Genomic DNA, 27395 nt, shown 5'->3' with positions numbered 1-27395 from the left:
GTTCTTTTGGTTCTTCAGAAACTGCCCTATCATGTACTGCTCCACGTTATGTAAAGGCAATTTCACACCATTGTCTGGATGTGGTATGAGCTGTTCAATTCTATTAACTACAGGTTCCTTTAGACAGTCTGATTCTGGCATTCCTAAAGGGCCCCATTGAGGAAGGCCTGCTTGTCACCCACATGTTCATTACCTTTTACCAGGTGGACGTTTAGGCCTCAGCTGATGCCAGCTTCTGTTTCAAGGTTTTTTTTAGGCAACTCTTTTGGGCTTCTCTCTGTTAACTTATGGGTTTTCTTGGACCAGTTGGCATTTCGTTTTCTGTTTTGTCTACCCCACTGTTGGCCTGCTTTTGAATGTTCCTGAAATACTCCATCCTGACTTCCCTAATGTGCGTTTAAGAAAATAGGATTTCTGACTAGCCTAAAAATCCTTTTTTTCACAGTACATTAAGAAATCCAGGTCCCTCCCATCTGTTCTTATTCACTCCTACTGTTGCTTGCAACATGATGGGAGTGGGATGGGTTATAATAGGGATGCCATTACAGCTTTTCTTACCAGTGTCCAGTCCCCTTAAAGAAGCAGCATAACCCAATGTATGCAAATGACTTCATCATGTGCCCCTTTATTGTACTCCAACAAAAATATTTTACAGGAAGTAAAAAATTCTGTTGTTTGGTACGCTATCATCGAAAAATCTTTATCTTCACTTGATCTGCCTGGCAAATATATGAATTCATAGGGATGGTTCACACCACAATGAACTGCACCACAAGACACTGGTTTTCTTGCAATCAGGTACATTACATTATAATCTCATTCAAAATCAATGGGCTTTAGCGCATGTCAACACACAAAAACTTAATTTGCAAAGCATTTTTGCAGCAGACCTCAACAAACATCATGCCTTGTGATATCTTGCAGCACAGGTGCATTGGAGGAGCCAGGGCCAGATTAACGTAGGGGCTATTGGAGCTGCAGCTCCAGGCCCCTACCTTTTATATAGGCCCCGGGTTGGCCATATTCACTGTTACCGCTCTTCTGTCACTTGTAAACACAGAAGTCTGGCTTCTATGCTCGCTTCCCCAGGCAGCTCCCTCAGAACCTCCCCACACAGCACGAAGGCCGGACAAGGAGGGATAGTTGCCGATGCATGGATGTGTTTATGGGCTTCAGAGACAGCATCCCATGTTGAATTAGGCATGCATGGCTGCACCCTTCCTCCTCTGGGTGCATGCCAAGGCACGGCCCTTAAGGCCCTTCAAAATCCTCAGCACCAAGCCCATGATGCTCTTAATCCGGCCCTGGGAGGAGCTATTAAAAATGAATGGCTCTGCAACAAATGCATTTATGTTGCTGCACGTTTTACTTCACAGTACTTAAGGCATGTAACTGGTTCATGCCATAATGCATCAGGGCAGCCATCTTTGGGAAAAGTATTTTCTACATGTACCCTTTCAAACAAATTACTTTTGTCTAACCGTATTTTCTGCTCCAAAGATTGGTCACATAATACAAAAGTCACTACCAGGCAATTTTGAAATTTATTTTTCCAGGTACAAGAAACCCATTTGTGTATTGTGCACAACAGTTAAATTATCTTAAGACCTTACTGAAGTTAGTGGATCAGAATTATAGCCAGGTAGCTAGATTTTTAGGAGGAGGTCAGCAATGTCATCCCTCATGTCTCTGTCAGTAGAAATTATTATCACACCGTAGCACTGTAGAACATAAATATTAAAATCTGTAAATATTTTTTCTGCATTACATTTTTATTGAGGATTATGGCCAATTTCTTAGCTGTATGAAGTTTTATGTAAAATATTTCATATATAATATTTATATAATATATTTAAATAAGAGTTTATTTAAAATAAGAAATCCATTCACAATGAGATAGATAAAAAGCACATGGGATAATCCACAAATGGCAGCCTTGTCCCGTCCAGCGTGATGACGTCACCACTCATCTGATGTGTTGCGCCAATCCTGCTGTTAGGCAACCTCTAACACTATTGCAACATTTTTTAGACTAGTTTTATCACATAGTTGATTGTGTAGAGGATTTGTGATCACAATTTATTGACAGAAGATTTATTGTATATTGATGTATTGTAGGTAATTTCATATTTATTTGAGTGCTACACTTTATTATTTTTGGTTTCTATATGCAGTATAATAATAGTGTGGTGTATGCACTAGTGGTGGCAGATCTTCCTTTTTATATTATATTTTTTCACTTGTTTAATTTTCACATAGGTAGCACAGGGATTTATCTTTACATTTATTATGAATTAATGCTATTAGACTTGCCCATCATGCCAAAATGTTATGTTCTTGATTTATGACTCTGATCAGCTTCTCTTCTCTTAGATATGTATTTTCTACCAGTATTGTTGTTGTCCCTGGTGGGTTTGTCTGCCTCCCACACCCAATATCCAGACATCTGTATTGCCAAACCCAAAGACATCCCTTTGAATCCTATGTGCATCTATCGGAAGGAAGTGTCAGAAGGCGAGGAGAAGCAAAAGGAGACCTCTCCTCCAGAGAAGATTCCTGAAGGTACCAATCCTCGAGTCTGGGAGCTTTCCAAAGCAAACTCCAGGTTTGCTATAGACTTTTTTAAAGTCCTGGCAGACTCCAAGTCCAACTCGGAGAACCTGTTTATGTCACCTCTAAGTATCTCCCAGGCTTTCACCATGGCCAAGCTTGGGTCTTGTGACAACACATTAAAGGAGCTTATGCAGGTGAGTGAAAAATGTGTTGCAATGCACCATATTAGTGTAAAGTGTGGAACAGAGTCTACCCAGTATTCCGAGCTTATAAAGGGTTTGTTCACCTTTACCAAAAAACAGCCTAAGAGCGGTCTGTAGATAAAAACAAACCGTGAAGCTTTGGCCAAAGTTGGATAATTTCTTGCTTAAGATGCAAGCTATTTATGTACCTCTCGAAGCCTGGCTGAAAATCTCCCATAAATGGCATCCCACTGTCCTGTCTTGTTGCTAGGTCATTGCAAAGATGATTCCTGCTGTTTACTGCTCATCCCTACCAACACCGAAGTAAGCGCTTTCTCTGAATCACAACTCCTCACATACGCTTTCTCTCCCCTGTTGCAGTTAGCTTTGATCTCAGCGATGATGCGTGGAGAAAACAGTGGACCAGGCACGTGCAGGGTTGAGCAGTAACAGCTGGGAAGGTCCCAATGTCCTGGCAACAAGCCACGCTTCTCTTCAGTGGTGATTGACAGTGGCTCCTTTTGAGGAGGAGAAGAGGTATAGATTTCCCTTTTGTGTGTCCCTCTCTGTGCTGGCTGTGTGTGCAGCATTCTGTGAAGCTGCACATAGATTTGGAGTACAATGTGGGAGTGAAGGATGTAGTGGAAACTCATATGGGACTCCATAGATCTGGGATGCACAGAGAGAATGGGAATCAAGCAACATGGACAGGGGACAATTCAAAAGCCCTAAGCCCTAAGAAGGCATCCCCCCCCCCCCTCCTTTCAGGACAGCCACCTCTGAGAGACCTTGGCTCTTCCCTTCTCAGGAAACACCACCTCAACCATGTAGATTTAAACCCTCTGTCAGCTGGTGCCCTTCAGTTCTGGTGTTTCCTCCAGTGGTGAGACATAGCCAGGGAGGCTGAGGCTGTGTGGGCCTCAGGGGGGGCCGTGGCTGCGGTGGTCCACTCTTTGTCGCTCAGGGGAGTGCTGCGGAGGTGCGACAGGTCCTCCTGCATCTTGCAGAAGATGGAGCTTCTGGGTGGTGGGTGACGTCCCTTCAGGTGGAGGTGGGTACTTCTGCCGAAAGTCCCGCACCTTCCGGTTCCGGCAGCAGGGGGTTTGAAGAGCGAACCGGACAATAGGCTGGTGCGAGCCGAATGTTGGGGGACAGCTGGAGGCACAGCAGGCTTCGGACAATTCCTGGAGATGTCAGAGGTGCAGGACACAGGGACTGCTCCAAATGAAGTCAGCACCAGCCATTCCAAGGTAAGGAGAACCCTGGTGTGATGTTCCCTTACTTCCCTTACTAGCTCCATGGTGTAGATCCCCCTAGGTGGTCTGGGGGGGAGGGGGGGTGATCTGTGGTGGTGGTTGATCCCTAGCTACACTCCTTATGGGTCATACTGTGGTTTCGTGTGCTGGGGGGCCCAGTATGGGTGCTTAGTCTTTGTCCATTTCTTTTGTGTTATAGGGTTAGGCCTCATCGCCACAAAGCTCCAAGAGAAAATGCCCACCATGCAAGGCTACCATGGGGGAATCCTAGACCAGGGCACTTTGTAAAGAGTGCGTTGAGGGCCTAGTCAGGGACTATTTGGCATAGCAGTGTACTGATCTGACTGCATCTGTCAAGGAGCTTTCCAGCACCTTTCAATCATCTAAGGATTTAATTTTTGAAATTACTTTCCTCAGCCCCAGACCCCCCTCCACCCCCTCCCCCTTTCAGCCAGCACAACAAGAGATTGCTCCACCCCCACCGTCAGTACCCTCCACTATGTCGTGGAAATTAATGGGGTTTGGCGCATAGAAACTTGCTCGGTGTGCTGAGAACTTTGCTGCGCTGCAAAGTGAACTTGTGGATATTAATATGCACAAAGTGCCATTAATCCCTTGTACTGAAAGAACAATGTAGAGCTGTTTTGTATAAAGAAGTCCCAGCACGCTAGGTGACAAAGAGAGAAACAGGCACAAGCTGCTGTATCACGGTCGATGTCAACAGAATCAGTTCTGCTCCAACACAGGGCTCTTGTTTGTTTATAGTCAGGAAACCATGGTTTACAATCGGAGGTGGCGACTATACATCACAACCAATCAGACATGTATACATTCAACAGCTCAATAAAAAGGGGAGTGTATGTTAATGAAAAAGCTGAGCCGTGTGCAAGAGGAACCATGCACTATTGCTAGCAATGAAACCCACGTGTCCAAACACTATACAATGGAACTGGTGTGTATTCTCATAAACACAGCCGCACTAATACATACGCATGCACTCCCGTCATAACCTGTTAGTGAATCCTATATATTATAGTTCATAAAATACATATTTTATAGTGATTATGCTACTGTTCCAGTAAATGAGGCTATATCTGCAAAGGATATAGCAGCAGTATTTCGATCATGCGATCAAGCATAACAGAAAGCTACCAGCCATTATTCCAGCTAAAAGGGCAGATACTTATCAAAACAATAATAATTCCACCTCACAAATGCATCTTCGCCAGTGATTACTGGGGCCCCGGCTGACTGCTATACATTTGTGTGGTGGACTTCGCATTGCACTGCCATAGACCAGGACTCGCCGCTCAGAGCGCCTGCCATTTGGGAGATCATGCGAGTGGTATGCAGTCTGTATTTAATGGAAGGTTTTCACTACCTTTCCTCAATGCTGGTTAAAACCATATTCGTTTTTTTTTTTTTCAAAAAAGGAGGGTCTTTCTGGTACATGAAGTCCTGGTGGAAGCGGTCAAAAAAGGAATGGCAGGATCCCGAGAGAAAGCCTTTGTTTTCTTGGTCCCTTTTCTGAGGAAGACGCGTCAGTGTAGATCAAGTCACCGAAATTCAATGAGCCCTTCTCTCAGATCTCAAGGAAGACAGACCTAGCATTTGAGGATATGGGATCTCTTTTGGATGCCATTGATAAAAGAATGGATTCTCTCCTTAAAAAGAACTGGGATTCTCATTGGGGAATCTTAAACCCACCATGGCTATGACGGTGGTTGACCGTAATCTGTACTGGCTAACCCAGATTAAGGCACACATTGAGGCTGGCACCTCTAAGGAGACAATTCTGTCTTCTTTTCCTACGCTTCTACGGGGCGTGGCTTATATTGCGGACGCATTAGCCGAATCTGTGCAAGTCTGCTAAATCCTTGGCTTAAGACTTGGCAGCGTGATAGCGGGTCCAAGGTTAAGCTTTGCGGGATTCCCTTTACAGGGGGCGACCTGTTCGGGCCAGGCTTTGAAACTGCCCTGGATTGGATAGCAGACAGGAAAAAATAAATACTTTCCTGTCAAGCGTGGATGCAATGAACATTTTAAAAAGAGGTCTTACCCTCAAAATAGTTTCTGCCCAGAGGACCGAGGGGCAAAATAAATCTTGGGGCCAAAAGGTTAGAGGCCCTCCTGAACAGCCCATGAAAACTCAATAACGAGCTGACCACGGTGGGAGGAAGATTGGGGACCTTCCTCCCACAGTGGGAAGCGGTCACCTCCAGTCAGTGAATTTTGGGATCGTAAGGAGGGGTTAGCATTTGGTTCAAGCCCCCCTCCACGCAATATGTTCATCACCTAATTAACAAGATGCACGGAAAATATGTCAGCCTTACTTTCCTCCCTGGAAGAGCTGGAGGAGCAGAGGGTAGTGGTGAAGGTACCACCGAAGGAGATAGGCGGAGGGTTTTATTCGCATGTTTTCGTCGTACGAAAACCTTCAGGCATGTGCAGACTTATCCTGAACCTAAGACCCTTAAACGCCTCAGTTGCTTACAAAAGATTCAGGATGGTTTAGATCAGTGTTTCTCAACTCCGGTCCTCAGGGCACACTAACAGGCCAGATTTTAAGTATTACCTTGGGGAGATGCAGACTGGAATACTGCAATCACTGAGCAGCAAATTATATCACCTGGGATGTATTTCAGTTTTCTTGCAAACCTGGCCTGTTAGTGTGCCCTGAGGACTGGAGTTGAGAAACACAGGTTTAGATCATCTCGTTAAGGGCTATCCTTCCCCCAAACTGTTTTATGGCCTCGACAGACCTGAGAGACGTCTACCTGCGCATTCCCATATCAGTAGGGTGTCAGAAGTTTTCTCAGGTTGGCCATCAGGATGGTAGAGGGCGCGTTACATCTACAATTTCGGGCCCTTCCGTTCGGCCTGTCCTCTCCCCCCCCCCCCACATCTTCACCAAGGTCATGGCAGAGGTCTTGGCTAGAGCGTTTCAGTTATTGCCTACCTGGACGATCTGCTCCTGTTTGCCCCTTCTCAGGAACAGTTGTCTAGGGACCTACTTGCATCAAGACGATTCTTGGAGAGCCTGGGGTGGCTCCTGAATCTGGAAAAGTACAGTCTAGTGCCCGCACAAAAGGTCACCTTTCTGGGCTACGAGTTAGATTCCACACTTCAGAAGGTCTTTCTTCCTTTGGAAAAGAGTCAGAAGATATGAGCCATTTACAGAGCAGTCGGCCTATATCAGTAAGACAAGTCATGTCGGCACTGGGGTTGCTAATGGCTGCAATTCCCGGCGGTACAGTGGTCAGGACTTCACTTGTGTCCTGGGGGTGTGGGGCGCTCTCTGGATTCCCTTGTGTATGTACCTGTATGGAGAAAAAGATTCCTCTGGTGGTAAAGGGTCTCTCGTGGGTCCAGTCAGTGTCCAGAGTCACTACGGACAAGTGGCACAGGTTGGGGAGCATACTTGGACTCCTTACTGGTAAAAGGGTCCTGAAAGAGTGAAGATTCAAGGCGATCTTAAAACTGGAGAGAACTGAGAGCAATCGAGCTGGCTCTCAGAGCCTTCCAGACAGAACTCCAGGGACACAATGTGCAGGTCCGCTCGGACAATTCTGCGGCAGTTGCTTATGTCAACCAACAAGGGGGGACAAGGAGCAAGCCTTTGTGGCCTCTGGCAGAAGGAATTCTTTAGTGGGCCGAAGCCCGGGTGCTCTCCCTGTCGGCAGGTTCATCTAAAGGGAGAATTGAACCATTTGGCCAACTTCCTGAGCAGAAAAACCTTAAAGGAAGGCAACTAGACCCTCAATCAGGATGTCTTCAGATTGATCACTCCGAGATGGGGAGTACCATGCATGGATCGTTTTGCCTCTCAGCAGAATACGAAAACGTGGCTCCTCTTCTCCCTGAACAGGTGGGACGGGGGCTTGGAGGGAATGTGCTCGCTCAGAGCTGGCATTTCTCCAGATGATATGCCTTACCCCTGCCTGTACTAATACCAGCGGTCCTGAGGAAGTTTCAGATGGAGGACACTACTCTGATCCCCATTGAGCCACATTGGCCCAGGAGACCGTGGTTTTCAGTCCTGAAGGGTCTGGCCGTGGAACCCCCCTGAATTCTACCAGTTCCGGAGGACCTTCTTTTTCAGGGTCCAGTTTTCTATCCCCAGCGCTGGAATCTTGAAGCCTGGCTTCTGAGGAAGAGTTGCTGAAAAGCAAGGGGTTTTCAGGTCACTTGGTGGCGATGCTACTTAGTAGCAGGAAAAAGGAAACACGGGCCATTTACCTTAAGACCTGGAAGCGTATTAATAGCTGGTGTGCAGAGAGCTCCTTGGATGTAGGCAGCCCAGTGGAAGTGCTGGATATTCTGCAAAGTGGGGCAGATAAAGGTTTAGCTGTCAGCACCCTAAAGAGTCAAGTCTCGGCAATAAGTGTCTTTTTAGAAGTATCACTAGCCGAAAACCCTTGGGTGCGTAGATTCTTTAGGGCCTTAAACAGGCAGAGACCAGTGAGCAATCCACCCTTTTCCTATGTGGGATCTATCTGTGGTTCTACAGGCTCTCTTAGGAGAGCAGTTTGAACCTTTTAAGTCTTGTGCGGTGAAGTTTTTAACCCTCAAGACAGTTGTTTTAGCGGCGATCACTACCACCAAAAAGGTTAGTGAACAGGAAGCTCATTCTGTTAGAGCTCCTTTTCTACATGTTTTTCTGGATCGCGTTGTGTTTAGGACAGATCCAGCTTTCTTACCAAAAGTGGCCTCGAAGTTTCACAGAGACCAAGAAATCGTTTTACCAACTTTCTGTTCGAATCCTGTCAGTGAACAAGAGAGTAACTATCATAAATTAGACGTTAGAAGGTGTGTCCTTCAGTACATGGATCGTACAAAGGAATTTAGGAAGTCTGATTCCTTCTTTGTTCTATTTGCTGCCTCTAGTAAGGGTTCTAAAGCCTCTATGCATTCTTTAGCCAGATGGCTTAGGTAAGCCATTAGCCAGGCCTATGTTTTAAGCGGGAAGGAGGTCCCGGTGGGTATCAGGGCACATTCCACTAGGGCTGTGGTGACTTCCCAGGCGGAGAAAGCTGGTTCTACCCCAGAGCAGATCTGCAAGACAGCAACCTGGTCCAGTTTTTCGACCTTCACCAAGCACTACAGGCTGGACCTGTTGTCCGCTAAAGATCAGGCATTTGGGCGCAAAGTCCTTCAAGCGGTGGTCCCACCCTAGGGGTAAGTACTCGCATATCCTCTCAGAGGTGGCTGTCCTGAAAGACGAGAGGGGAAAAACAGAGTTTCTCTTACCGGTAACGTCTTTTCCAGGAGTCATTCAGGACAGCATCGTTACTCACCTGAAGAAGGTCTGGACATAAGACAGTCAGAAGAATGGAGCTTTTTTTTTAAGGTATTTTTTTATTATCCTTTTTTTATTGGTACTATAATACCACTTGTACATATTAATAACATGTGGGTATAGTTCATTCCCATGTGTTATTGTTTTGTAATGTCATTCTATACAAGATACACACTGATAAATATTGAATACTCACTGCAACCTTTCATTTGTTGTTTGTAGCCTTGATGAAAGGGGGATCCTTTTCACTCCTGAAACACATTGGCGTTTTATGATATGATATTCTAAATAAATAAATCTGGAATTTACAGGTTCTAGTTCTGGCGCTTTCCTCTGTGCACATCTATGTAAAAAATATAGACAATTTATATCATGTATGGCTTGCTTAAGATCTTATATTGGACATAAACATGAGCAATTTTTGGCAACCAAAGCTTTGATTGGAATAAAAAAGTGAACTGAATTAGGCAACCTACTGCCAGGAAATGGAATTGAAAAAAATTTTTGATTGTGTTTTTTTTTCAATCCAGTAATTCCCTGGAAAAGTCAACAAATACTATTTAGGCCTTCATGCACACTGGATGTTTTTACAGCCGCTTCTATGGGCGCCTTTTTTTCCCCTGCCTCTAAACGACCCTCTATGTTGGCTTATAAATCCATACACACACAGGCTTTTAGAGGCAGGAAAAAAAAAAATCCAACTGCCAGTGCATCCAGGAGCAGCAGAATTTGGTCAGAAAAAACGCTTGACACTACTAGAAGCTGCTAAAAGATGATAAACCCGCCAAAACACTAGTGCTTGAGCATTCATTGATTTCAAGGGCAAGAATAAATTATTTATTCTGGCCAATGAAATTAATTAACGCCCAAGAGCTTGACGCTTGTAAAAGCTTTGAACACTTTTACAAGAGTCAGGCATTTTTTCTGCAAAAACGCTGCTGGCTTCTAGATGAGATTAAAAAAAGTCCTGCGTGCATGAGGCCTCATATAAATGTAAAGTGATTATTTCATACATAGCCAGTTAGCATCCACATAATAACCTCTCTCTGTTGAAGGTCTTCCACTTTGACCAAGTTTCTACCAGGACATCTGATCAAATCCACTTCTACTTTGCAAAACTGAATTGTCGATTGTATAGGAAAGCAAACAAATCATCAGAACTGACCTCAACTAACCGTCTCTTTGGAGAGAAGTCACTGACTTTTAATGAAACATATCAAGAGATTAGTGAGGCAGTGTATGGAGCCAAACTGTGGCCTCTAAACTTCAAGGTAAGTTTGGATTAATCTCTTAAAATATATTAAATATTTTGTGCTGGGAGACTTCTTCCATTCTCACATATTGCTGGATACACCTACAACATCACTACAGGCTATTGTTACACCACTAAGTAGGAGTGGAATACCAAAAAAAAAAAAAAAAATGCATGTTGAGGTCTGTGAACCACTGATGGCTTATGAGAAAATGTTGGTGGTCCCCAGGGCTTCTGCTGCAAATCAACATTGTGGCAGATGTATACCACCCAATGTTGTTTCCAGTGTTGTTCTCAATGCACACTGACAGTCAAACCTGTCGGCGTGCATTGATACCCCATGTCTCCTTTGTAGTTCCGTCCTGTGAACTCAGAGGGAGGCGCTGGGAGTAGTGCAGAGAGCGGGAGGTGAAGAAGGAAGGGACTTCCAATTGCAGTGCTGATCACAGACTGTGGGAGGTAGTATGGAGCTCAAGCACATGGCTGGATAAGGAGGTGAGATCCAATGAGGAGTCTGTGTAAGGCAGCAGTGAGATGCAGGGGGAGGGGGGCAGAGAGCCTGTGCATTGTGTGTCCAAGGCATGTAAAATTCATGTCGGTAGTTTGCGGAATTCAAAATTGTAAGTTTAGTGGTCTGAGAAGTTCGAAAATGTTGGGGATCACTGTTATAGTGTATGCATAATATATTCACTGCAAAAAAAGTTATTTTTTTCTGTAGAGAAGGAAGATGAGCTGTTTCCTTACACTTTGTCCCCTCCCACCCCCATAATGCCGCATTTACAGGTTGTGTTTTGGTTACATCCCACTACCGATATGTCCTTTACTTAGCGATGTCTCATGTATACTTTGGTTTTAGACTGTGTACCAAGGTATTCTATTGTCAGCACAAAAGAAAATATAGCACGGTTTTAAGAGGAAGTAATGGGCTTTTGAGTTCAAAATAAAACAGCTATTTAGACACCTATCCTCTAGTACAGTATTTTTACCAGACCAATAGAATGCGAACATTAAAATATTTTTTAGTGCGAAGTTAAAGCATAGCTCCATTTTTGTTGAGAGAAAAAAAACTTCCCCTCTGGGTGATCTATGTACATTGCAAGGATTATAACAACCTTTGTTTCAGATTTCTACCTTTTGTTATTCGGAATAAATCCCTGCTCTCTGTGCCCCTGTGCTGAGTGGGTCTGATGGGGTGGTTTCATAACTATCAATGAGCTGTATAGTTGCAGAGCACTAATGAGAAAATCTGCTGGGTCTGCATCCCTTTAGAAGTGTTCCTATTGGGAGTATCCCACCAAAAATTACATTTTTGTTGCAGGGGATGCCAGAAATCTGACTTGTATCTTAGTGCAGACTTCTGGGAAAACTGCTGAGCCAATCACACAAGCAGGAAATGTTTCTGGGGTGTAGTCAGTATACATTCTGTGTACAGAACAACTCCAGGTAGCCATATTGCATTGTATTGTCAGAAAATTGCAGCGGCTGCAGATTAAAAAGGAAAGGTCATTTTTCAATAACTTTTATATAAAAATATGACTTGTGTCGCAGTTGTATACGCTATATTATTTTTTTCTTTATTTGCTATTTTTCCCCCCACGAGAGTGGAGTTACCCTTTAAGGTTGCAAGGTAAAATTAGTATAAATCCCTGGTCCCTGGCATTACACCACCCCTTGGTACTAGCTTGGGCCCAATATATATGCCATCATTATAATTACATAAGTAAAACAAACAGGGTAATTGTATCTAGTTAGATAAAAGTTGTATTGTCAGGGCAGGTGTTAAAAAGAAGACAAGGTAGGTGATAAGATGAGATTGGTGCCATGTAGCAGATGGGTGCAGTGTAGATATAGAGTGTGCTAGCAAGGCAATTATAAGAAAGCCTAGAGCAGTGGTGTATTTTGGTTTTGTGCTGCCCTATGCAAGACTAAAATTGGGCGCCCCCCATGTAAATTTGGCCCACTCCTTCCTTTTAGACGGATGTGACTCCCTCCAAAATTTAAGGACTACAAGTCCCAGCATGAACCCCTGAGATCTCATGAGAAAGGGTGGGAGAGAGAGGGGGGTGAGATACAAAGAGAGAGAGGGGGTGAGAGAGAGAGGGGGGGATGAGAGAGAGAGGGGTGGGGAAGAGAGAGAGAGGGGGTGAGAGTGAGAGGTGGGGGTGAGAGAGAGAGGTGGGGGTGAGAGAGGGGGGATGAGAGAGAGAGAGAGGGGGAATGAGAGGATGAGAGAGAGGGGGGATGAGAGAGAGAGGGGGGTGAGAAAGAGAGAGAGAAGGGGGGGTGAGAAAGAGAGGAAGGGGTGAGAGAGATGGCTCTAGCAACCAGTGGCTAATAGAGTCTCAGGTGAAGGGGGGGGGGGCTTTTTTGCTGCCCCCCCCCTGCAAAGTGCTGCCTTAGGCCTGGGCCTTGTTGGCCTAGGCCAAAATACAGCACTGGCCTAGAGTTGGTGTAGAAGGTTGAAACACAGTAGACCTTAATAAAGAGACCAGGGCTTGTGTGGGGGGAGAACAGGTGCTATGGTCAGGGCAGGTGTAAGAACAAGAAACAGTGTAGGCTAGGGAATAGAAGAAGGACCAAGTTAGGAGGTTAAGTAGAGGCCTTGGAACCCTCTACAGGTGCCATCCACTACCTTCATAAATCTGCCTTACTTTTAGCTGTAACCTATGCTGTTTGTTCTTAGACTCTGAATAGTATGAGGAAGAGCCAGGGTAGGTGTAGGAACTGGGGGCAGGAACGTATAGGAGAAAGAGGCAAAGCAGCCAAAGGATGTGGTTAACAGGCCAGGAAGGAATGGTTGAGGTGGTAGAAAAGATCTGGAGCATATAACTGTGGTCAGGAGACAGTAACACAGGAAAACCCTGTAAAATAAGCTTGTAAAACTAAGGTAATGTGGTAATAGATGCTAAGGATGATTTGGCCAGTCTTGTATAGTCATTTGGCATGGAAGTAGGTTGGAATATTATATACATGGAGCAGTTTTATTGTTAATGATTCATCCTTCATTCTTTTGTTCTCATTGTTGCATATGTCTTCAGGAGAAAGCTGAACAATCCCGGGAAATCATCAATAACTGGGTTGCCAATAAAACAGAGAAGCGAATCACTGATGTAATCCCAGAAGGAGCCATCACTGCAGATACAATCCTAGTGCTGGTGAATGCCATCTATTTCAAAGTGAGAACACGTCCCATGGGTTCTAGGGAAGAGTGTGGTTTGGGGTTTGATTCCTTTTAAGTTCAGTTTGGTTAAAATATTAGGTTAGGAAAGACATCTTGTTAAAAAAAAAAAAAAAAAGTTTAGGTCATACTGAGAAGCATAGTATGCTTGTAGGCAACACACTTTTGGGAGAAACAAGGCAAGGTCCTATTGGATCATGACTGTAAAGCCCCGTACACACGCACAGATTGTTGGCCAACCGATCGGCCCTCTTTTGTCCAGTGTTGTTTGTTGGTTGAAATGTGCTCTAGACTTGCACTGGACTTTTGTTGGCCAACAAAAACCAACTTCAGAAGAGATGTCATGTGCTGGTTTACTTTCCGTGTGTTTTTTCTTCTCTGAGCATGCCCAGTCTTGCTCATCAGATTTTTGTCTGCCGAAATCTGTACTGACTGAGGAACAATCGGCCGTTCTTTGTTGGCCAACAAACATTTTATAGTCTGCACACCAGATTTTTTTCGACCGAAAATTCGCAGTTGGTTTTCGGAAGCATCATACTAACAAGCCTACAATCGGCAGATCGGACGTTGGCCGACAATTTACGGCCAACAATCTGTGAGTGTGTACGGGGCTTTAAGCTTTTCTTTTCTGATTCCGAACTGCTTAGCTATGACTTGCTGATGAGCAGGAGTAGTGTTCTCTTTTGTAATCCCAGAGCACTGTGCAAGGTTGATAACACTGCTTGGGATTTTAGTGTAACAGAGGTAGAATTTTTTTACACTTCACCGCAAAGTGTAAAAAGTGTTTTTATGTCCCTTGAAAATTTTTAAAAATGTTACAATGTTGCCAACTATGGATGAGGTTTATTGAGTATACAACTTAAATATTCATATATAATAGTAAAGCTCTCTAACCATCAATTAAAAACAAAACAGAAAAATTATATAAGGATGCAGAATATAAAAGTGTGAACAATAAATCCAGGAAAAATTCTTTCAACTGTGCATATACTGTAGCCATAAAGGGATGGACATGGCCAGCAACAATACTAAGGTAGGCTGAGTTGGTACTAAGGAACCCAAAGTGTGCCAAGAAAATATCACCTACACCATTAGATTACCAGCCTGAATCATTGATACAAGGCAGGATGGATCGTTGCTTTCATGTTTACGCCAAATTCTAACCCTACCATCTCAATGTCGCAGCTGAAATTGAGACGACTCAGACCAGGCAATGTTTTTTCAATCTTCTTTTGTCCAATTTTGGTGAGTGAGTGCGAATTGTAGCCTCAATTTCCTGTTCTTAACTGACAGGAGTGGTGCTCGGTGTGGTCGTCTGCTGCTGTAGCCTATCTGCTTCAAGATTCGATGTGTTGTGCACTCAGAGATGGTGTTCTGCAAACCTAGGTTGTAACAAGTGGTTATTTGAGTTACTGTGGCCTTTCTATCATCTCGAACCAGTGTGCCCATTCTCCTCTGATATCAACAGGGCATTTTCGTCCACACAACTGCTGCTCACTTGAGATTTTCTCTCTTTTGGACCATTCTCTGTTAATCCTAGAGATGGTTGTGTGTGAAAATTCCAGCAGATGTGCAGTTTTTTAAATACTCAGACCAGCCCATCTGGCACCAACAACCATGCCATGTTCAAAGTCACTCAAATCCCCTTTCTTCCCCATTTTGGTGCTCAGTTTGAACTTCAGCAAGTTGTCTTCACCACATCTAAATTCCTAAATGCATTGAATTGCTGCCATGTGATTTGGCTGATTAGCAATTTGTGTTACCAAGCAAGTGAACAGGTGAACCTAATAAAGTGGTCGGTGAGTGTATATCCAGTTAATTTAATGTAAAAAGTGCATAAAAAAGTGTCCTTTATCATACAAACTGTGAAACAGTCTGATTAAGGCTCCATGTACACGGGACGTTGTTAAAAGTCCCTTTGAATGCTGGAATTTTTAGGACGTTTGAAACGTCTGTTCGGTCGCGTTTGTACCCGCGTTTAGCGGGCGTTTGCGTTTAGAACCGTTCCTAGAGGTCAAAAAAATTATTCCCCTTTAAAATGGAAAAACGCGAACGATAAGCGCGGGTCATTGCGTTCGGTCGCGTTTTTGCGTTTGAAACGCCGGGAAACACACGTTCGAACGCAAATAATTGCGTTCTAAAAAAAGTCCCTGAACGCAACTGCCTGCAAATGACTGTAAAGGACCTGGTGTACATGGACAGATAAGATAAAATGTAGATGGGTTCAAGGGCTTCTAAAAAAAATGCCCAACTGCTCCTAAACGGCCATTTCCAGCGTCCCGTGTACATGGAGCCTAAATAACATCAAACTCACAGCAAACTTTTGCGTATGCAGTAAATCTTTACCAGAAGCAGTGACTCTTCAATCCAGTAAATTGACACCCACCACCAATGTGCACTTATAGGTGTACTCTTACCTCCTATGCTGGACCTCACTTTTGTAAAAAGGGATCTGCTATTGCTTTTAAAATACAAATTTCCACTTGCAATTTTGCTATTTCCTCCACAGACTCAGAAGACTTTTTTATGTACTTTGCTTTTATGCACTTTATTACATTATATGTGTAGCAAGGTTTCCAGGCCTGTGGCCTGATGTTGGTCTGCCATTGTTACCGGTTACCTCTCCAGCCCATGTGAGCTGCAACCCTGGGTGTAAGAACTGAGACATTGACAACTCTGGCATCTTTGTTTGTGGTTTCTATTGTAGATAAGGGGATGGGAGAAGGGAATGAGTGGGATAGTCCTTTAGGCTCAACTAGGTACAATTTGGGAAAAATGTCTGTCAACGCTGCTTTGACGCTAGCCGACGCTAGCCAACGCTCACTGACACTTAGAACACACTGTAACTTGAAAGAAGTGCTGAATCCTCGACTCTAGGTCCAGAAGACTCAGGGCTATGGAGCATAGAACTGCTGACACTGCTGCACTGCAAAGTCATTGACTACCCCCTCCAGCCTGACACCGGCTAGAGGTAGCTTGTGGTGAATTCCCGTATGGCTGCAACTCTCAACTGATACTCTGTACAATTCAGGGCCCAAACTGCAGACGCCCCCCTTTACACTTTTAGCTCTTCAGGGTCCACTGACTATGTACCCCCTTTGCTACTTCAGGGTCCTCAACCTAGGTACCCCCTTTACAACTAGCTGACACTGGCTCACAAAACCTCCTCTGGAGTGGTCTCCTCTAACTCTTCAGGCAGACCCCCAGGGCAATCCTCAGTACTCACGACCTGTGTAGGTTTTCCTGGGACTGGACCCCTCTCGCTCTCCGCTGGTTCTCGGCACACCGGATCCCCTCAGCTCAACTCAGCACTCTCTCTGGATCCTCAGGCGACACCCCGAGATATCCTCTTCCTCAGACAGGGGGAAAGACAGCCGTTCTCTCCCTCCTGGGACTCTGCTCCTGCCAAAGACACTGAGCCATGCGCCCTTCAGACTTATATCCTCTCCCAGAATCCTCTGCGGCAGAATCTGCCTCCTGGGGTAGTTACAAGCCTGAATCTATCTCTAATTGGGTATCCTCCACTGCCCTATCAGGAGCCTCCTTTAGAACCAGTGGGGAGACTCCCCTCCTCAGAAGACACACTTGGGAGTCATGACAACCTACCTGACAAAAAGAAACATGGCCCTGCTGTTAGGCAGACAAGGCCCACTATGCTTTTACCTAGCACCTACCTGTAGGGTGCTACATATGGACTGGATATTTATGCACCATTGGAAGTATCAATTTTTCACAGATTTATTAATGATAGCACTTTTTTGTTCTGTATTATTATATATTTTTCTGTTTTCCATTTTGATTGACGGTTAGAGCACTTAACTGTGGTAGCTGCTTTTACATTTATTTAAACTTCTTTTTTTTTCTAAACTGCGCTGGGATTTTTTTATTATCTTTTTTTCTTATATATTCATATAATGAAAGCTTCAGCTAACAAATCTGATCACCTACAGGGATTGTGGAAGTCAAAGTTTGATCCAAGAAATACGGTCATGGAAGAATTTCATGTACCAGAGAGTACAAAGTCCTGTGAAGTCCCAATGATGTATCAAGATGATAGGTTCCGCTATGTTTCCAATATAAAGGATTCTGTTCAGGTCCTTGAAATGCCCTATAAAGGTGATGACATCACAATGGTGTTAGTGCTGCCCTCAGAAGGAACTCTCCTAGAAACAGTGGAACAAAGTCTTTCCCTGGAGAAGCTAACAGAGTGGCTGGACAACATGCGGGAACTTCATTTGAGTGCCTATGTTCCCAGATTCCGAATTGAAGATTCAATCAGTTTAAAACAAAGTCTTGAAAAAATGGGCCTAAAAGACTTGTTTAACCCACATTCCGCAAGGCTTCCAGGTTAGTTTTTTTATTCATTTTCACTTGTCGCATACAGAAAATAAGGCAACCGTTATGTTAGCTAAACCATTATGCATGAAAAAAGAGCATACTAGAAACAAGTAACATTATAGTGTCAGGTTTTTTGCCTTAACCACTTGCAGCCACCTCCTGTAGTTTACTGCTACAGGGCGGCTCCTCTGTGCAGAATCCCAAAAATGAACGTGATTTTCATTTCTGGGAAGAGGTGTGGGCACCCACCTGCCCTGGCTGTGCCGTCATTCGCTACAGCACAAGACAGCAGGTCATGGCCAATGTATTATGGCCCGAACCTACTGATCAGCTGAGCGAATGATAGAAGAGAGTCCTGTGTTGGTAAAAATCCAGTGAGGAGGGAGCGGAAAGGCGGGTCCGAGTGGTGATGTGTGTGTCTATAGACACACACAGCTCAGCTCTGAAGTGCCGAATATAAACTTGAAAGTTAATATCAGCCAAGCAGATTAGGTGTCTGGGTCAGCCAGGTGCAGTTTTTGAAAAGGCTGTAAGTAATGTGGGTGTGAGTGTACTGTATGTACATATAGGTGTATGTGTTGTTGCATATTTGTGCCTGTCTGGTTCTTTTACTGCTGACCCATACATGCCATACGTTACACACTCCTGAGCCCTATACCCATTTATGACCCCTTGTACTCTGTATGACCGGAGTTTGCTTTTTACTCTAGTGGGGCTTCTTCTTTAGGCTGTTGTGCCTCAAGATTTTGCATACTTTTAGAGGGTGCCAAGACTGGAAAAAGGTTGAGAAACACTGCCCTACAGTTACCAATTCTCTCAATCAGAGGAATTCTTGTATTTCCTGCCTGTATTGTTGCCGGAACACAGTACTGATTACTGCATGTTGCTGATGTTATTAAAGCACACAGAGCAGTTGCATTGTTTGATAAAGGAAATAATTTGTTTGGGTCAGCTTGGCCCAAACAAACTATTTAAGGTGTAGTGAAACCTGGAACCTTTCTAGCCCAGATTGCAATGTCCCAATTTACTGTGTTGTTAATGGTGGTGGAATTTATCTTGCCATTGACTTTTTCACAGCAATCGATAAAGATTCCTATTACACCGTTTGATATGGTACGAGGTGTGCCCTGTGTATGATAGTTCTGTATAAAATATGATTTAAAAAAAAAAAAAATCATAGCGACGAGCAGAAATAAATGTTAAAATTGTTAGAATGATGGGATTATAACATTTTCTTTTTATTCTACTCTGACAGGAATTATTGCTGGTGGAAGATCAGATTTATATGTATCAGATGCATACCATAAAGCATTTCTTGAGGTAAGCTCTTAATACTTAAGATACAAAACCTTATGCAAACCTTTCGGCATTTCCTGTCATACTACAAAATCTGTTCTGTTTATTTGATAAGATTGAAAAGATGTTACAATTTTTATAAATCCAGTCACTAAAATCTCATATAAGCTGTAACAGTATAGCCCACCTTCTGCAAAAACTAAATGAGAAATAAATGCACCCACATTTATGGAAAAAGTGCATTTATTACAGTACTGTGCAAAAGTTTTAGGCAGGTGTGAAGAAATGTTTTAAAGTAAAAATACTTTAAAAATTATTATTTTATTTTAAATCTAAATCAAATCAATACTTTGTGAGACTACTCTTTGGCTTCAAACCAGCATCAATTCTTTACAGAAATCTGATAATCTCGATACAGAAAATCTGGGAGGAGGGAAAGGAACCTACATGGTGTGCGAGTGAGAGCAGGGAGCAGCAGCGGCGCCATCCAGCTATGAGGCGACGGAGCTCTGTACCATAGCTGTCTCGCCTCTCTGCCTCCTTGCCTCCTACCTTCTACCTCCTTGTTGCATTGTCTCATGGTCAGAATCTGGAAGGCCTCCTCGGCTAGTTAGCTGCCGCAAGAGTCATTGATCTAGACAGCACCGGGTGGCCTAAGGGGAGTGACCTCCCCACCCCCCCTAAACCAACCCATTGTCAGTTGATGTCCAGTGCCTGTTGGGAGCCTTGCAGTCAGACCAGCTGCGGCAGAGCTACACCACTGAGAAGCTTCAGGGGCCATTCAGGAGGGGAAGGCGACGCCGTCCAAGTCTCCAGCCACCCACCTGGCTGCTGTAAGTACCAGGGACCAGTAAACTGCCCAGGAGCAGTGGTGTCATGTAATAGCGGCACGAGAGTCCAGGACAGCACCCTTCAGGAGGAAAGGAGATGCGGGCATCCCCTTAAAATCGGACCTTGGAGGCTGTGGGGAGAGCCATCAGGATAGAGGAGGACTGGAGCAGTGACCAGGAGGATCCTGATGGGATAACAAGGACATCCATCAAAACCCCAAACTGTACCCCCCCCCCCCCCCCCGCTGACTCTAAAATGCGGTGAGACCTATTTGTTGTTTTTTTTTCTTTGTTTTGTGTTTTTTTTCTCCTTCTTTGATTTGTTTTTTTTTTTTTTTCTCTTTGGGCTTACTCTCTCTTTTTAAAAATGCTTTTGTAAACTATGACCGCTGAGCCCACGAAACATTGTTGGAGATAAATAACTACCTGTTGTAGTAATTTTCTACCAATTGTGTGATTTGCTAAAGAGTCTGGAAGCTCCTAGGGGGGACAGAAAACATATATCAAAAAACATGGCAAGTCAGCGAGAGGCGGTGCGGCTGCTAAATCCCCCAAAGTGAGCGCTAGCCCAGGCAGAATCAAAACATTTATGACACGAGGAAACCACAGAAAAAATATCCCTAGAGAGAGCACAAGGAACCCGCTCAAAACAAATGGAAGTAAAGGAAAAGAGCGGTCAAAACAAGTCATCACTAGGTCCTGCCACCGCAGAGCAAACTAGAATAGAACCAAACCTGGGGGCTGATGTAGGGTTGGATCGCAATGCAGAGCAAGTAGCAAGCGACCAATTGCCCACAAAGGGGGAAATAGCTGTCATGCTTGCAGCATTAGAAAAGTCTCTCAAAGTAGAATTAACAACAATTCACAATGACTTGGGTCACTTACTAACACGAATCGAAGACCTAGAAAAGAGACAAGATAGTTACGTACAGACAATAAAAGATCTAAAAAGAGAGATGAAAGAGCCAAAAACAGAACACAGAAGTCTTGCTTATAAAATGGAAGATCAAGAAACTAGAAGCGGGAGGAAGAACTTGAGAATACATGGTTTGCCAGAACCGACACAAGGCGAGGACCTAACTGACAAAATGAGAAAATTTTTTTAACCCACTGTTGGACAGAGGGGAGGTAGACCAGATAATGATTGATAGAGAGTACATTGGCTCAGAAAACAAAAGGCATTCCAGCGGATACCCCCAGAGATGTATTTATAAGATTCCAGAGCTATTTAGAGAAGGCCCAGATCTGGGAGAATCTGATAAGCAAGTCACCCATAAATTGTGACAGTGCAAATATACAGATCTTCAAAGATCTATCACAGGCCACGTTAAGAAGGAGACTATTGAACCCACTAGTGAAATTGATGCAAAAAAATAAAGGAATACGGTACAACTGGAGCTTCCCAGCCTGTCTTATAGGCACAAGGGACGGTCGTACGGCAAGACTAAGCTTCCCCGAGAAAAAAACTGGACTTTTGTGGAAAATTGGAAATTTCCATACGAAAAATGCCAGGCTGGTCTGACGAAATTGTAACAGAGGAGATAATGCAAGAAGAAGAACTGTGGCGTTTGGCCTCAAAGAAAAGAAACTGAATTGGGAAGCTGACCAGCACTGCGCCCCGAGCCCACCCAGTTGCGTGACCATAGTGAATGAAAATTCGCTATTGTCAGACGGATCCTCTTCCTGGCTAATCAGGAAGCGGGTTCTGAGACCCATTTCCCGATTGTCCGAAAGGAGAAGCCATGCCATCGGGCATGGAGGAGGAGGAGACGCAGAAGACGAGGAAGAAGCCTTAGTATTAAAAAGAGATAAACTAAGAGGGCTACTGGAGGAAGAGATAAGACGTAACTTTAATAGTCGCGTGGGGAAATAAACCAGGAAAATGTTTAGCAAGAGTATTAAAGAGTAAAAAATCAAACAATTATATAGAAAAAGTAAAAAAAGAGCAAGGGGGAAATGGTTCATTCAACAACAGATATAGCCAAAGCATTTCAAAGCTATTATAAGGCCCTATCTACCGTGCAGCAAAGGGAACCATCTGAAGTAGAGCAAAATAGAAAACAAAGGATACAAAAATATATAAAAGAATCAAAACTGCCTAAAATATCATCAGATAAGTTATTAGCCTTAGAGACACTAATCTCCCAGGAAGAGATATTAGAGGCATTAAAAAATTAGCCGATTGGGAAAAGTCCATGCCCGGACAGATATACTATCCATTATTACAGAAGGTTTAAGGAAATATTAGTCCCAAAACTTTGCATATATATATGAACAGAATAGGAGAGAGGGGGAAGATGAGAAGAGAATCACTGCAGGGCCCACCTAACAGTAATACCTAAAGAGGGAAAAGATGTAACTTTGTGCTCTGTTTACAGACCAATAGCACTGTTAAGCGCTGATACAAAATTATACGCAAAAGTCTTAGCGATTTGATTAAAAGACCTAATGACAGAGTGGATCTTTTGTGGATATAGGATGACTCAAATTCTTCTGTCTCTATGTAATCTCAGACAGGCTCCATTATGTTGAGATCAGGGCTCTCTGGAGGCCAAATCATCACTTCTGGGAATTCTTGTTCTTCTTTACACTGAAGATAGTTCTCAATTACATTAGGACACCATTGAGGCCGTAGATGCATGTGAAAGACACATCATGTTTACCTCCCTTTTTCATTGGATGATGTCCAGCCGTGCCACCAGCACAGGACTGGCATAAACCAGTGGGACCCAGGTATACCCATCTACTGTCTGGGGAAGTCTGGCCAGAATTGGTCTTCATGGAAGATGTGGGAACAAGGCTAAACGATTCAACTATGCACCAAAACATAGAAATTGGGGTGCAGAAAAATGGCTGCAGGTGCTATGGACTAAAGAGTCAAAAGTTTTTAAATATTTGGCTGTAGCAGGAGGCAGTTTGTTCACTAAAGGACTAGACAGTGGTACAATAATGAGTGTCTGCAGGCAATAGTGAATCATGTTGTAGCTTTCTTGCAAGTTTGTGGCTGCGTTTCTGCAAACAAATTTGGAGATTTGGTCAAGATCAACGGTGTCCTCAATGCTGAGAAATACAGGCAGATAATTATCCATCATGCCATTTAATTATATTGAAAACGGGTTTCCAATGCACCAAAGTGGACAGAAAAACGTACAGTACAGTGCTTTGAAATTTTCCACATTTTGTCATGTTACAACCAAAAAACGTGAATGTATTTTTATTGGGATTTTATGTGATAGGCCTACACAAAGTCAAAGTCCAGACCTAAATCCAATTGAGAATCTCTGGCAAAACTTGATAATTGCTGTTCACAGATGCTCTCCATCCAATCTGACAGAGCTTGAGCTTTTTTGCAAAGAAAAATGGGCAGAAAATTCACTTTCTAGATGTGCAAAGCTGGTAGAGACATCCCCAAAACGACTTGCAGCTGTAATTGCGGTGAAAAGTGGTCCTACAAAGTATTGACTCGAGGCTGAATACAAATGCACACCACACTTTTCAGATATTTGTAAAACATTTTGAAAACCTTTTCACATGTTCATTCCACTTCACAATAATGTGCTACTTTGTGTTGGTCTATCACATAAAATCCCAATAAAATACATATACTTTTTTGGTTAAACATGACAAAATGCGGAAAATTTCAAGGGGTATAAATACTTTTTCCTTTTTTTTTGTATACAATAAAAACTTTTTCAAGGTACTGTACAATGCCCCTCAACATACAATAGTGTGTTGGACCCAGCTGTAATGTAAATGTGCTTTGGAGGTATATTGGAGTGCCATTTAAAATAAATGGCATCATAACACAACCGTGAGCATAATATGCATTAAAACAGGGCAATGGTATAAATTCAGCCTTGCATATCGGCATGGATATCGCACCACTTCCTTCAACTAATTCTCTCTAAAACTGAGCTGATAATATTCCCCCCCCCCCCCCCCCCCACCCGTGCCCCTCTCCATGACTTTGTTATCAAAATCCATAATGCAACCATCAATCTTTCCTCATACGCCAGGTTACTAGATGTAATCCTGGACTCTAACCTTTCCTTTTAGCCCCAAATCAAATTGTCAAAAGCTTGCAGACTTCCCCTCCGTAACATCTCTAAAATATGCACCTTTTTAACCAATGAAAGTTAAAACCAAGCTACTCATTCACTCCCTTGTTATCTCTCACCTTATCTATTGCAACTCCCTCCTCATATGCCTATCTCTCTATAGGCTATCCCCTCTTCAGTCTATCATGAATGCTGCTGCCAGACTGCTCTACCGTCCAAACCACTCAGTGTCTGACACCTCTTTCCGCCAATCCCTACACTGGCTCCCGATCACCCAGCGAATTGAATTCATAATACTAACTACAACATAGAAAGCCATTCACAACTCTGCCCCGAGCTACATCACCATTCTTGTCTCCAAATATCACCCAAACTGTCCTCTCCAGACCTCCTGCTCTCAAGCTCCCTTGTCTCCCATGCTAGTCTCCAGGATTTCTCCAGAGCCTCTCCCATCCTCTGGAACTCTTTACCTCAATCTGTCTGGCTATCTCTTATCTCTTACTCAGGCAATCCATTAAAACTCATTTTTTCCGGGAAGCCTATCACGCCTCCAACTAATCTTTTACCACTTTCATCAGCTCATTCCCCACAGTTATAACCTTTTGTACCACCTGCCCCACCCTATTAGAGTAAGCTCTTCTGAGCAGGGCCCTCTTAACCCTCTTGTATTTTATTGTATTGTAACTGTATGGTCTCCTTTTTATATTGTAAAGCGCTGCATAAACTGTTGGCGCTATATAAATTCTGTATAACAATAATAGTATAGCTGCTTCCCACAGCAGGACTGCTGCTATTGGTAAGGAAGCAGTGGTCTCTCTGAAGAGGTCATTTCCCTCTCCTCCTTTCTCTTAATGACACACTCATAGAGCTCTCAAGTGAATAAAGCCAATGGTCTCTGATTATGAACCTTCCAGTTTAACCAGTGCTAGGACATACAGAATTCTGATCTAATTTCCTTGATACCATTTTGGCAGGTGAAGGGGAAATCCGATGTTTGGCCTTATTTGCATATTACTGGCTATGAGGGAGTTCAGACTTGTACATGTTTAATCGATACAAAGGTATTTTTCCTAGGACAATAAATATGGGCAGGATAAATACTCTTTTCCCACAAGAGCCCCTTTGCTGCTCATGTCCCACACCGTCTGCTATACTGTAAAATCTTATCATGTTAGGCCCATTCCATGTTTCTTCCATAATTTCAGGCTTATCCATTACCTTTGTAGCTGTGTTTACAAAGACATATCTTTCATTATCCAGGTCAATGAGGAAGGCAGTGAAGCAGCAGCCTCGTCAGCTGTGGTTATTACAGGCCGCTCGTTCCCAATGAAACGGACCATTTTTAAAGCCAACAGGCCTTTCTTGGTGTTCATTCGAGAAGTCGCAATCAATGCTATTATATTCATGGGCCGGGTATCCAGTCCTGACTGTAACTAATGCTGAATTATGATCATCATGGGATGCACTTGGAAATTCTGCTCTCTGTCATTATTTAAGGCACACTATTCATGTATTGGATTCATGATTTATATTAAAGGAAACCTGTCATGAAAGGATATATAAAAGTTGTAATTACTGAGCTGTACATTTGAATCTGTTTGGCTGTCATGCTGGTCTTCTAGTTTCACTACTTTCTGAGTCATTGACCAAAATCAATGAAGCCAATGAAGTAATGCCCTCTGATCTGTATACTTGTTTGGCTTTATCAACTCAGAAACTAGAGGACCGGGTACACAGCCAGACAAATAAAATTTTCATGAAGTCAGCAATGGCATCTCCACATATTTCTTCCCTGAAACAGGAACTCCAGCAAATGGTTTCCCTTAATTTCAGATGGAATGGGCATCAGTTGCTAAAATTTACTTTCACTTCCTTTATCAACAAGTTGTGAGGAACATGTTTCCACTAGGGACTCAGACAGCACTTGTTTTTAGTAATGCAAGCAATGGTCAGAACCTCTATCATGGTTTTTTTTTGTGATGGTGTGGCAGCTGTCTGTTGCCCAGTAGAGCCCTATTAGGGCTCCTGGGAAAGTCAACCTGTATAGAAAAAGAGGACGAGGGCGCCATTGGTCCAGATAGGATTTTTTATGTCACAATAAAATGGTCTATTCACAATTGACAGCCAACATGTTTTGGGGATCATATAAATTCTCATTTTACCATGGAATAGATTTATTGTGTAGGAGCAATCTAGACAGTTGGTTAATCCTATAATTTAATTCCTTATAGATTGTAATTTTAAAGTTTCTCAATAAGGTTGTAACTTTAAGTTCTAAGCTTTATATTCCAATGCTACATGATAAACATAAAGCAACATGAAAGCTTTGGTTTCTTTTTAATTAAAATAACAAAGATGTCATACTTACCTGCTCTGTGCAATGGTCTTTCACAGAGCAGCCCCGATCCTCCTCTTCTGGGGTCCCCCGCCAGAGCTCCAGGCTCCTCTTCTTAGGCAAGCGTCCCCATGGAAAGCTGCTTTCAATGAGTGCACCCGTGCATGCTCCCTCCTGAGCCACTCTGCCTGTGTCTATTGACAGAGTGGGCAGCTCGGCCCTTCCCCCCCCCGCTTGTTTGGCGCAGCATTTGATTGGCAGCAGCGGGAGCCAACAATCTGCCCAGGGAGACAGCGGCGAGAGCCACTGCTCTCTCGTGCACATCAGACTCCAGTAAATATAAGCAGTTGGGTGGGGGGGGGGGGGGGCTGGGGGGATTTTGCAGCACAGAAGGTTTTTCAACTTATTGCATACAATAAATTAAGATGAAAAACCTTAAGGCAGGGGTGTCCAAACTTTGGCACTCCAGCTGTTCAGGAACTACAATTCCCATCATCCTAGTTATGTCTGTGAATGTCAGAGATTTACAATGCCTCATGGGATGTGTAGTTCCGCAACAGCTGGAGGGCCATAGTTTGGACACCCCTGCCTTAAGGCTTTAGAACCACTTTAAGTCCAGATGAAAGGGGGATTTGTGTACGACATCCAAAACCAGTTGGCTGTCAACTCCTAAAAGACCCTTTTATTGTGACAAATAAAAAATTTAAGTCTGAATCGATCCCCAAGGCTTGGTGCTCTCATCCCTACTCTCCATACATATTTTTATTGCTGACCACTTCCCCAATTTGTTTTGGCTGGAGATCCACTGTTCACCGATG

The 27395-nt window shown here is 43.6% G+C and overlaps 1 protein-coding gene across 1 annotated transcript in view; it reads left to right on the top strand.

Moving 5' to 3' along the window:
• Nucleotides 1-25821, top strand: part of SERPINC1 (serpin family C member 1) — a 32636-nt gene extending 6815 nt beyond the window's left edge. Inside the window, exons 2-7 of the mRNA XM_082265124.1 lie at nucleotides 2374-2747; nucleotides 10346-10561; nucleotides 13581-13718; nucleotides 17671-18067; nucleotides 19314-19378; nucleotides 25503-25821. Coding sequence (XP_082121250.1) covers nucleotides 2376-2747; nucleotides 10346-10561; nucleotides 13581-13718; nucleotides 17671-18067; nucleotides 19314-19378; nucleotides 25503-25679 — 1365 coding nt within the window. The 5' untranslated portion in view covers nucleotides 2374-2375 and the 3' untranslated portion in view covers nucleotides 25680-25821. The remainder of the gene's footprint in view (nucleotides 1-2373; nucleotides 2748-10345; nucleotides 10562-13580; nucleotides 13719-17670; nucleotides 18068-19313; nucleotides 19379-25502) is intronic.
• The last annotated feature ends 1574 nt before the right edge of the window (nucleotides 25822-27395 follow it).

The sequence above is a fragment of the Pelophylax lessonae genome (assembly GCF_965119305.1).
Source record: "Pelophylax lessonae genome assembly, chromosome: 8".
NCBI classification, from domain to species: domain Eukaryota; kingdom Metazoa; phylum Chordata; class Amphibia; order Anura; family Ranidae; genus Pelophylax; species Pelophylax lessonae.
The sequence above is the reverse complement of the archived record's forward strand: the minus strand, read 5'-3'. Positions and strand labels throughout refer to the sequence as shown.